Raw genomic sequence first — 12,893 nt, 5'->3', positions numbered from 1 at the left:
GCAAATACAGTAGAGCCTCGTTCATACGTTTTGGGGGAAAAAAACGCGAGAAATAAACGTACTAACAGGGAAAACGTACAATCCGAAGTAACTAAAACAATTTGACAGGCTCAACTATTGTTGAGATCTACATAATGCAAAAGCGTCGCACGGATCCTTGCGGCACGATACGCCGACGCGCGTCGAGCTGGTGGTGCTACGGCGGCCTGAGACGGGTTTTGTTGCTTTCCTGTTGCGTGGTGTTTTAAGACGGCGACGGGAAACCGAAAAAAAAAATAAGAATCGAGCTGGTGGGCGATGCCGGATGCCGCCGAAGCGTAACGTCGCCTGCTAAAAGCGTGCAGTACGCTACCAATGGCACTACGCACCACGCCCTGTAAAGCAGATAGGTGATAATGTTTATCGCAATAGGTTTGGCGGCGATAGCTGTGAATGCGGCGTGCGACGGCCCGGGCGGAGATTTTCTGGTACCGGAATAAGAAATTGTTCGCGCCATCGTTCTCACGTGAGACAGGCGGCTATATACTGTTCTCGATCGCGCGCGCCTCGCGCGCTTTCTTGTTCACATGGGATCTAGCGGCCGGAAAACGTATACGATCGCAGTATGCAGCAGGGAACGGCGGTGCGTTTCGGTTATCGCCTATTAAAAGCGTGCGCTTCCGACGGCACCATGCGCTGTGAAACAGGTAAGCGAAGATCCTTATCGAAATAGTATTGGCTGTAATAGCTGTGAATGCCGCGTGCGACGACCCCGGAGAATATTTGCCAGTGCCGAAATGAAAAACTGAGTGCGCGCCGGCGTTTTCACATGAAACAGGCGGGAGAGTATTGCGGTAAAGCTGCCGTGGCGGGCAGCTATATACTGTTCTCGATCGGGCGCGCCTCGCGCATTTTCTTGTTTACATGGGACCTAGCGGCCGGAAAACGTATAATACGATCGCAATTTGGCGACGTAATGAACGTTGGTGCCGAAAAAACGTGTTTTCCGGGATCGTATGAACCGGTATTAAATGAGCGTAACTCTGTTAGGTGATTTTTTTATGTTCTCGAGTGCGAACGTTGGCGCCGGGAACGCATCAACGAGGTTCTACTAAATGGAACATCACATGCACATTTTCTTACTTACAGCCTCGCATTTTCAATGTGAAGGCATCACCCAACCTTAGCTAAGATGACCTATTTTAAGGTTTAGTTGGCCTCATTACAGGTGCTGCCCTTCGATGACAACCTGTGTGTCCGTGAGCCCTGCATCAACTTCGAAGAATGCCTGTCAGTGCTCAAGTTTGGGAACGCATCCTCGTTCATCGCATCAGACACAGTCCTTTTCCGACCCATCTACCCTGTCAACACGTTTGCTTGTCGATGCCCTGTCGGCTTTACGGGTGGGTGGTGGTCGGATTATGTTTTGTCACACAAAAACAGCAATAAAAACAAATTACCTTTACATTGTGCCACAAAATGGAGGACTGGGGCAGTTCATTGCTGACAAATTGGTGGAGCAAATGTGACTTGTTATCTCACTGGTGTCTCGAAGATCTGGTAGATATTTAAAGAATGGTGGCTGCCAGCTGCATGTTGCTGTGCCCTTCACGAAAGTGCGACTTTCATTTGATTGACTCATCAAGCTCCGAAGATGATTAGCTTCTGCATGAAAGCATTGATAGTGACAGGCAGTTTTTTGTGTGCTATAGGCACATCTAGACGATGAACGAAACGAGAACAAGGTAAGAGCGGGAGCCAGCGTTTCGATAAGTGGACTTGTCTTTTTCAAGGCAAAAGACAAATCCACTTGTCGATATGTTGGCTCTCGCTTTTACCTTGTTTCGCTTTGCTCATTGTCTTGAATTTCCATCTCCCGCCTTCCCCGTGTTTTCCATAGGTACATGTAGTGACTATGATGTCGCCAACTACAATGATAGTTCTAATTCGACGCAGCAATGAATGTAAATCAGGAAAACCTTCTGTCAGTGCCAAAATTTTTGTCTTTCAGACACAAGTTGTGAATTTACTACCCCCATGTCATATATATTTCGCATCTGCAGAAATGTTGCTATCCAGATGTGCAATAAAAAATGAAATTCATTTTCTGAATGCATTTTTGGATTTTTGGGCTTCACTTTTAAATGGTAATGTTTTCATTGCTTGTCCTGTAGTCATTAGCCAGGCCTCATATGTTGGTATTGTGATTCATTTACCTGTTGAGTTGTATGTGCTCCTAAATTACCGTTTTGCAATCACCGATTGTGTTCGTGCTCACTGCTACCTTTTGTGCTGCATTTCAGGTATGAAAAGGAAGTATGACTGCGACATTGAGATCAACCTGTGTTATTCGAATCCTTGTGGCCAGAATGGGACATGCATTCGACGAGAGTCAGGATACACATGTATCTGTCAAGAAGGTTTTACAGGTAATACACAATTAATAATTGCCGTGTTGTATTGTGAAAATTGTAGTATAACACATTTCCTGTTGTACACAAGTTCATTATAACAAAATGCTGCTCATAACCACCTGACTTTTGAAGCATCATTCTGAGAGCACTGTTTTTAGGTGCTCTGTTGATTCCTACCTGACGAAGTTTTGACAGTTGATATGTAATGATAGGCATGGTAGTTGATATGAAATAATTTGCTACGATGGTAAGTAGAATGGTAATAGACAGGAAGACAGCAGCGAGTGAAATTGGAGAGAAAAGGGGTGTAGCTGGTATTCTAGATGAGATTTAAGAGAAAAAATTGGAGTTTGGCAAGCCATGTAGTGTGTAATGTAGTGTAGTGGCTGTTGAGGGAAGGGATATGCAGTTGTGGACAGCAGAGAATGAGTCGGCGCGATAAAATTAGGAAATTTGCAGGTGGAGTCAGTTGATTCAATATAGGGGTAACTGGAGAGATTGCTGGCAGTGGACCTCGTCATCTGTAGACATAAATTTATTTGATGATGATGACGATCTGAAAGTGTTGACCTGTGGGGCCAGAACGCAGAGCATGACAAAGAAACTTGGGTGGACACCAAGAACTGCATGACAAGAAAATGACCGAAATGGGACAGCTCACTTTTCTTTTTCTGCATCACTTCGCTCTGCAACACTTGTATTGCATTCCCCCTTTTTAAGTATACTTGTATAAGTGCATTGTATAACATCACTTTATAGCTTTCTTTAGCACCAGGCTTTCTTTTCACTTCCCACACATTTGACTAAGTAAACTTACTTAATAGAGTAAAATTTCATAAGAAAGTTGCATATGACACGGAAATACCTTCATTATATTCAATATTTGCTATAAGCTCATATTTGTTACAGGCTGATAGCGGCCAAAAAATTTTTGGATTTACTTCATTGTATGTCATAATTCGTAACCTGTGTTTTTTACATTGAGCTTCAACTGTAAAAAAAATAAGCCAGTTAGAAACTGTGTGATAATGCCATTCATAACTTCACTATCACCGTAATAGCACTTGTCAAATGACCATTGTGTGTGATTTTTAGCATGATAGGCATGTGCGGGAAACAACACTAGCAGGATGAAGAGGCTCTTACAAACACTTCATCCTATCGCTTGTGCTTATGTTGATTCATGCAAGTTCATGTTCTTCTGAAGTGATGTTCCTTGACTCCGTCTTTTTGTGATTCCAGATATATTGTAAGGAGCAATAAACATTTTGACTTAGGGCATTCAAATTTATCTAAAGAAAGAGTGTTATAGTCCTGAAGAGCAGTGTTATCAACCAAAATTAACTATTATGCCAACACACCTCTAGAGAGATCTGTTTCTCCTTACCTAAATTATAATATTGTCCTGCTGTCTCCATGCGAGGTAAACATAGTGATGCTTTCTTGTCTTCACATAAATACATTTAAACCTCGATATGATGAGCTTCAAAACAACGAAATTCTCGATATATAGAAGTACTTAATATTTATAACTTCTTTCCATAGAACACCATCTACATTGAACCTCAATATAACAAAGTGGGTTTGTACATGATTTCAGTATAACGAAATTGCATTGCCACCACAAGAAAACAACGAGGCAATAAATAGAAATTGCCGCGAATGCAGACGGTCATCATATGGTTGAATTACATGCGGCTACTTGCAAATGCACCTCTCAAATCGTGCACTTCATAACAGAAAGCAGCTGCAGAAGTGCAGTAGCATAGCAAGAGCCTCTTGCCATCATGTTCCATATAAAGTCCACATGCGATGAGATCCTATTGCGCCCTATACACTGTATGCTGTGGGTGCAAGGAATAAACATGCAAGGCTGAGCTGAAAGAGATGGTGGATCGATGTGCACCGACCTCCCGCACGAGCAGGGGAGAGGAGGGGGGCAGCACAGTATAGTCATCGCGGCTCGGCACATATGCAACCAGCGCATCCTATCTTGAAGGTAATCTGCGGCAGGCGCATAAATTGGGTGAGCCTAGATGACTGCAGTGGCTTCATTTGCACTGACTTCTCACGCGTTTAGTGCTGGAGATTGCTTAATCTCGAGTTGCCGATACACGTTGAAGCGAGAGGCAGCCAAATCTATCACACCCCTTTGCCTGCGCTCTTCGTGATAGAATCGTCTCATTGCGGGCGACACTGCCAGCCGCGGCGGCAGAGTGGTTGCGAACACTCCACTTCGTATCGCCGATGTGCAAATATTGTTTACATGGCATGAAACCGTATCTTTGGTTGCAGACTCTCAAATTCAATAAACTGAATATTTTTCTCATTAAAATTCTTGTTTTCCGATTTCGCGATAATTCGGAAAATATTACGGCCCCTTTCGTTTAAGAAAAATCTGTCGGCGTCTGTACTTATATGTATGAAAATTCGAATTTCAAGTAACGAAATTTTGATATACAGTTAAAGTCCGATTTGCCGGACTCTCTAGGGACCGGGAAAACGTCCAAAAAGTCTGGCAGTCCGAAAAATGAACGATGTCTTCAACTGCCCTGAAGGGCTCAAATTGCCGCAGCCATGTCTGAAATAGCTTTAAATACCTGCCAGTGCGATTATTAAGCGTATCGGTGCTCGTACTCGGACATGTATTGTCCGGTGCGCACGTGTATAATTGAGAAACACATTTTGTGTCCCGTGACTGCGGCCCCTTTTCACTCTTGGTATGCTTCACCGCAATACATTGCGTATGTTTGATAGTATAACATTGCTATATTGCGGTAAAGCTGACTTTCGGTAACCGGTATTATGCAACTTGTTAGACCCTTGCTGTGCTTTGCGTGCTTCAAAGCGACCGGCGAGGATGACGAAGCCGGAGTCGGCGCCATAACCGATGGTAGCGTATCATTTCAATGAGAAAAATGGCCCCGAACTGCGAGAAGCATCATAGCGAACGTCGAAGCAGCTAAGCCTAACGACAGCACAAAAGGCATGTGAGGGCGCTGGTTTAAGCTTAGGCTGCGAGACAACCAAAGTAGTGGCTGTGGTGGCTTCAGTTAAAGCCGTGTCGGACCTGCGGTCATATCAATAAGTAAAAAAAATCGGACAGCGAAGGGTTTCAGAGGCCAAAATTTCAGACGTCGTTATACATTGGCGCTATGGGCTACATGCCGCGAAGGCCTCCGAATTATGAGGCATGACCGAAAAATCGGTTGTTGACTTAACAAAGTAAAATGCCAATTTAACTGACTTCATTATATCGATGTTCAACTGTATAGTTCATAAAATACATCTTTGAGGTTTTATTAAATGGAGTGATGACATTTGATAGTTATAAAGCTTGTCTGAAGGGCGAGATATCATGCCTCTCATATATAGCGATGTAACTGTGCAATACCTTTGATAGAAAGTACGTGTAAAAAAGAAAGAAAACAATTATACTACCATAGCCTATTGGTTCAGAAGGATACAAGCGCAGCTGCAGATGAGACACTGAAAAAAGGTCACTTCACAAGGCGTTATGTTGAATGTATATACTATTAGGGTACTTAATAGTTGCAGCTACAAAAGTCCTGATGTCTTGGGGCAAGGATAGCAATGCACCAAAATGCAATGAAAAGGATACTAAACTTTTCCCATGCTTAAAGATGTGGCACTTATATTTGATAATGCTGCTGCAGGCCAGGTATAGACTTGCAAAACCTTGCTTTGAATCGCTTCCTTGTTGATTGGGGGCCAACCGGAGGGCAGTGATTTCCTTAGTTCTCGGTGAAGTTTAGAGGGCCCTTGAACAACTTTGAGCTGGCAGGCGAGAAGGCGCTTCCTCTCACACCTTCGCTACCCTCCCCACAGGCACTTGTTTCTCCTTGCTGCCAATTCCCCTAGAAAACATGATAGATACCACGTGAGTACCAAATGTCATGTTGGTGCCCTTGTGTTGTTTGAAAATCCCATCAGCTTCCCCTTATTGGGACTCTGCGCTTTTTGGCTACACGCTGTTGCCACCTCACGTGCTTTGCAAAACACGCTACACAAGATGAAATCGGTTGACTGCGCACGACAGGTAAGCGAGATGAGGAGGAAAAGTGATCATGCGACAGCATGGCAAAGGCATGCTAGCAGACAGGTTGCAACTGATGTCCCTCATATCTGGACCAGTCAACAGCTTTTACTCCGGTGACATCACGTCACCCTGTTGGCATAATGACGGACGAAGAAGTGACTCGAAAATCATCGAGTGGAGCACACGATTGTTTTTCTAATTGTCAGAGACGGTTTAGGCTTTAAGGTATGATGGCTTAATCGTTGTAAAGGTGTCTCCATAGTCAAAACCACTATAGATATCCAAGACTGTTTTGTTCCTTACTAGGGATCAACTGTGAGATAAAGATCAAGAGCTGCGGCCAGGAGTGCACCAACTGCACAGAGGACCCATTGTGGACAAACAGCCAGTGCCAATTGAGGGCGCGCAGCTTCAACCGTGGCTCCTATGTCACGTTTCCATCTCTGAGACAGCGTCACCGAATGCACTTGCGTCTCAGGTGTGTGCAAGCTCATGCTGTCATCACTGTTTGTTCGTTGTCTCTATAGATTGTCTCATTAGATTTAGCATGTTCGAAATGTACCACTGCAGACGTGCACCTTAATTCTAGGAGACATGGGTGCAAATAGCAGTGCTAGTAATGGCATCTTTTGACATGGCACTTAACTAAAACATGCAATACTTCTTTTTTTTTTCTTTTTTGCAATGATTGAATTTACTTCACTAATTTTCCAATGCTAAGTGGCAAAATCATCATGAAAGCAATTTTGTATCTTCTTTCAAGATGAAAGTTGGGCAGAACAAGGATCTTTATGGTTTACGGCATGTTGTGCTTAATCAAATCATCACAAGACTTCAGCACCAGCACTACTGCACTTAGATACGTCTTCTGGTACTTCAGTACGTGTCCGCACTGGTACATTTCCACTGTTCCAGATCACTCTACCAGAAGGTGTTGGCATGCTACTTCCACTGTGACACTACCACTGTGTCACTCAGTAATTGTATGCACTGTGTGGTGTGCTGCTGCTGGTGATGATGATGATGAGGTTACAAATAGTTGCTTTGCGTGCTTGATCACGTTTGCTGCAGTCTAGCGTTTTGCTTATCTCTGCCTGATCTTTTCTTTCTTCATTAAAACCTCTATCACTATATTGTACAGTTATGTATGCCTGTAACACCTCTGACTCTATCAGTTAGCTAATCTTGACTGATGGCCAGATAATGCTTCCATCTGCTTTGAATCTCAGCACCCCTGAAAGGTGGACGTTCGCTACACTTCTTGCTGGGTAGATATCTTGGCATTCCATCAAACCATAAATGCAGCTAACATTGTGCTTATGCAGTAGTGGTAAAGACAACATGGTTACAATCTGGTGTAATGCTCTACAAAAACTGTACAATGTTCTGGAGGCTGGAGAAGGGGTCAGAAATTGGGGACCAAGTTTACAAAGCTATTTGCTGAAAAGAATAGTGCTCTATTGGCAAGCACTCATGCAATGACCAGTGTGCAGCAGTAAAGTGCTGGCTAATTACAAACTGTTATTCCAGTCCACTGTGCCACTTCAGTAATATCAGTAGTGATCCCTGCTTGTGTAAGTGTACTTGCTTGCGGGACCTGTTCACATGTAGCAGAAATCCGGAAACAACCACTGAAAGAACGTGCTGTTTGTTCCGGGGTTTCCAGCATTTGTCCTGCCTTCTTTGCCTTTGATGTGTTCTTTACACCGAGGTGTTTTACTACTTATTTCCTAAGAACTAAAGAAGTATGGCATTACCTGTGGCTATCACCAGTCAATCGCTTTGAAAATCACTGTGACTTTGAGGCACATATGCTTACGTTTATCCCTTGCCTTTCTTTCTTTTCTCTTTTTCTGGCTTTCCTGCAATGCAGCTTTGCCACACAAAAACGGGATGGCCTGCTGCTCTACAACGGACGCTACAATGACATGCATGACTTCGTGGCCTTGGAGGTCGTGCAAGGCAGCATTGTGTTCTCATTCTCGACAGGTGTCAACATGAGTCAGGTGTCGGTCGCAGTGCCCACTGAGGTCAGCAATGGACAGTGGCACCAGGTTGAAGTCAGCTATTACAACAGAGTAAGCTTACCTACTGCGCTTCTTTTTCAATCAGCTTCACCCTTTGCATGTGGTGCTGTACGTGACATCTTTCAACTACAATTACAACTGCACTCTGGGAGGTTGAAAAAAAGATCACTAAACAGATTGCATTCGTTATTAGTTATGTGTTATCGCATTTGCTTTAAATACGGTATTTTTTGTAAATGTAACCCAGAGAGTAGTAAGTGTGCAGGTTATGTAGATTTGCTTCAATTGTGGCTTTATGGTAATGGGTGCATTTCCATGCAGCCGCATATGCTTGAACTGTGGTAGGGAAAGTGGCAATGGCCAAACGTATGAAACAAGATGGTTTCTGATGCTTTGATTTGTGCCTTCAGCTATATATGGCTGTTCATATTAAGATTCTAACTTTGTTGCTTGAGGTTGTTTTCACAAGTTATGTAGTTTCCTTTTTTCTAACGTAAGTTATTGGTGGTGTGGTTATATGCAGTAGCGAGTTAGCAGTAACATGATAATGCGGCACCTAACTGTCACGCAGAGGGTCAGATTTATGGGCCTCACAGTTTTTTGTGTCATTTGATTGTTTGAACTAAAGGACATGTTGTGGAACCACTTACCTTGATTAAGTTTGTCGGGACTGCCGAGATGCTGCTGACTGGTAATCGGTATTAATCAGCAGCCACCTCCATGTGTACATTACAATGCTGTGTTGATGGTGGTGCCACAATGGTCATGTGATGTTCAGGGCATCTTAGAGCAAGCTTGGCCATGGCTTCATAAGCCAGCGGCAAGATGAATCCAGAGGGAGACTGCTTTGGGCCATTGCACCAAGTACGCATGCATGAGGCGTACACTCTGCTGGGGCAAAAGTTGATTGGCGAGCCCAGGGTGGCGATTGCAGTGAGAACAGACATTTTTTAGCATTGTAATGTTTTCTTTATGCATGCAGTTCAACCTGTTTTATAGTTATTGTATTATTGTTTGATTCGTGCCAATGGCTACAGTGGCGGCCTCTCCTTGGCAAGGACTGCATTGAACCTAGCAGAAGCACAGTCTCTTCTAGTTGTACGAATAGCTTGTTTCTAATATGAAATTTTTAAGTTAAGTGTGCTGTTCTGGAAGGATGCAGACAGTAGTTTCAAGTTTCAAGTTTATTCATCAATAATGTCAGTTTTACATAGAAGTGTGCAGAAAACTAGTACTACACAGGGAGCCCCAAAGTTAGAAACTGTCAGGGGGACTCCTATACATACACTAGTGAGCACTACATTAAAGATGTTACATTAAGCCATGCTTTTCTGAAACCTTGGTATTTTTATATTTCAGACGGTGACATTATCTGTGGATGGCTGTGACTCCGTACTGGCCACCCGTTTTCAAAATCGTCTGGGCAACTACAATTGTGCTAACAGTACAACACACTACCTAGAAGACAGGTGAACTATTGATTGCTTGTGTTTTGCTTGTCACGCAATGTCTTTATTTTGAAGTATGTACATAGTTGCACTAGAACACACAATTATATGGTTGAGTTAGAAAAAACAGGAACTATGGGATATGTGAATTATCTTGGTAGCTTTTTATTTTTTGTTTTGCATTTACTGTTGGTGGCAACCTATAGGGAGGAAATTTTAATTTAAATACATGCACAATTCAAAAATATGCTTAGACATGTTTGTTTATCTGCTTGGAATGAATCAGTTCTCAGCATAGTGCACATTCCATCTACCTCATGTGTATGTCTTTGTGTTTCTAGCATGTTTACATATTTCTAAAAAACAGCTAGATAACCAGCAAGTACTTATAAGTCATGTAATGCCAGGGGCCTTCTGGTGGAAATTAATGCAGTGGAACTAGGTCTAAAAAATGCTGGTAAGCTTCCAGCTTCCAAAAGTTGCAAGTGACTTTTCACTTCCAAGCAATCTGTAATTTGTTTATTTTGCTAGTTTGCTTAGATTATTTTTAGAGCTTTGTGGCTTGTGTTTGCTGAGGCGTTATATTTCACTGTGGTCTGTCAAAGAAGCAATGTTCAGAGCCTTCTTTTTCTTCTGTTCTGTAGGTGTGCTGATGTGATGCAGACTTGCTATCGCTTCCTGGACCTTACCGGCCCGTTGCAGATCGGCGGCCTGCCAGATCTGCCGACACATTTTCCCGTCTCCCAGATGCACTTTGCGGGCTGCATTCGCGACCTCTACATTGACCACCAACTTGTTGACCTCAACAAGTAAGCCTTTCTGTACTAGTCTTCAAGAGAAGGAAGTTTACCTTTGACACTTACATTTAGGTGCAGTCAGCATCAAGAGTTTATGAACCACAAGATCTGTGAAAACACTGAATTTTCAAGCAATTCGTGACTTTAACCTGTAAGACTTAACACTATTTTGTTTGTGTATACCAGTCTAAGCTGAAAATCCAAAGATGAAACTGCGGAAATAATTGAGCCTGTTCTCAGGTCCTGCTGTACGTGAACATCTTACGCAGCTCAAAATTGAAACAGTGTAGGTATAGTGAGTTTTCAAGTGCAAGTTCTCATTTTTTTTCTAATTAGAAGCTACAGCAGTTATGTAAACAACAGTATTATTTCAGAAATATGCCCATATCAATAGATCATTCCCTTCCATTACAGGGTGCAACAGGCTGTTTCAAAATATACACCCAAAACATCAACTCTTCCTAAAACTGTGTTTTGTTTAACGTTTTGCTAAGGTTGTTACACGTTCCCAGCTAATGTTTGGTATGTCGTCAGGTTCAAAACATTGTATGTTCCATACAAAGAAATATCTCAAAAATCATTTGCATCCAGGTGTGATGTGCTCTGTCTCAAACTTCGGCCTGCTTCTCAAAGGATGTCATGTCGTCACCTCTTGCTCAGTAGGCCATCTTAAGAAGCCTCAGTGATTTTGGAAGGACCTAGCTAAACCTCCACATTGTGTCACTGAGCACTGAGGCACAATAGGGCCTAAAGCATAAAAGAAACTGAAATAGCTTCTGCAGTTAATATTGTGATCATGACAGATTTAACTGTTTTGTTGCCAGTAGAAATGTGCACATTTTCGATAGTTTTATGTTTTAATGTCTTATTTCAAGACGTAGTAATCACAACGTATACCGCTGTGCATAAAATTATAGCCTGATCACAGGTGTTTTGGGATGATGTAAAGCAGTAATAATTGCTCAGACAGTTTGGTAGACCTCTCATGTGAAACTTCAAAAAAGCACCTCAAAGAACAAGACTAAAAGTGATAATTTGCTATTTTTAGTATAAGTACCGAGAGTAAAAAAAAAAAATCTGAAATGTGCTAAATATACACCTGGCTCCTTGTTCCCAACTTCTTGAGGTCAGATCGCGCAAGAAAGATATTACATAGACTTGTTAGCATCAATACTAGCCATAGTAATGCCCATGATATGGAGGAAAGCGATAGCTTTGAAAATGTGAAAACGGGTCATTTCCTATTGGACCAGGAGCATTTATTTTTGCTCATTGGAGCAGGCACCTGCTTAATGATTTAACTGCATTTTTTAGGCTTGCAAAGCAATGGTTTTCTGGTCAGAGAGCATGCAGAAGCCTCTACCTACTTGATTATTGTGTTCAGTTTTTCTATGCAAGCAAGGTGGTCTAATGTGCATTCAACTGGCAATGGAACCTCCATGTGCTTTCTTCAGTTTCTGTACAGTGATGCACAGTAATGAGGAGTGTTGCACAATATCGTACAGTAATGACTAAGGGTACTTGCATAGGCAATGTTCAAAATGCAAGAAATTAGGCTGCTAGTCAAGATTCAGTCGAAGGTCGATCTGAAATCGACTGCGTGCTCTTGTGTGAGTGAAAACTCCATACGACGTGAATGATTGCTTGCAAGAACTTATACATGCGCTGTAAAAACGCTGATGGATAAAAGCAACTCGCGGTGAGTAAAATAATGTTGCACTTCATATTAGTCGAACTGAATTATCAAAAGAGCCTATACGTCAAATTGCAAAATTAGACAACCCAACAGAAGCATCTGTGTCTTCACTGCGGTTTTCATTTAAAAATGATGTTGCAGAGTCGACCAAAGTGCAACTTTTGCGTCATTTTATCGTTTTATTGAGGAAGTGCTAGAAGGACTGGCGGCTAGTTTCGACAATACCTCCAGTCAAAGTTTTATTTTTCCCAACTCCCCAATTAGCCAAAAATTGTAAAATCTGACAAATAGTTAGAGTTCAGTCATCGCAGTGCATGGCACTAGTAGAATAATTCCAATGGAAATGGTTAGCAATGCATAGAAAATTGTAACAAGAAAGTTAAAGATAAAAATGGCAATTATTATACCGATGTCACACAGTGCGCTTTCGATTGTGATTGAGCCCGATCAAGATAAAGTTTCTTGACTGCGA

The 12,893-nt window shown here is 42.4% G+C and overlaps 1 protein-coding gene across 1 annotated transcript in view; it reads left to right on the top strand.

Annotated features, from left to right (window-relative positions):
• stan (Protocadherin-like wing polarity protein stan) overlaps positions 1-12,893 on the top strand; it is a 76,885-nt gene that overhangs the window by 12,219 nt on the left and 51,773 nt on the right. Inside the window, exons 5-10 of the mRNA XM_050175905.3 lie at positions 1,208-1,382; positions 2,283-2,408; positions 6,760-6,931; positions 8,327-8,531; positions 9,840-9,949; positions 10,573-10,737. Of these exons, the coding sequence (XP_050031862.1) occupies positions 1,208-1,382; positions 2,283-2,408; positions 6,760-6,931; positions 8,327-8,531; positions 9,840-9,949; positions 10,573-10,737 (953 nt within the window). The remainder of the gene's footprint in view (positions 1-1,207; positions 1,383-2,282; positions 2,409-6,759; positions 6,932-8,326; positions 8,532-9,839; positions 9,950-10,572; positions 10,738-12,893) is intronic.

This window comes from Dermacentor andersoni, chromosome 9, assembly GCF_023375885.2.
Source record: "Dermacentor andersoni chromosome 9, qqDerAnde1_hic_scaffold, whole genome shotgun sequence".
Lineage (NCBI taxonomy): Eukaryota > Metazoa > Arthropoda > Arachnida > Ixodida > Ixodidae > Dermacentor > Dermacentor andersoni.
Note: the sequence above shows the minus strand (reverse complement) of the source record. Positions and strands in the feature narration are given on the sequence as shown.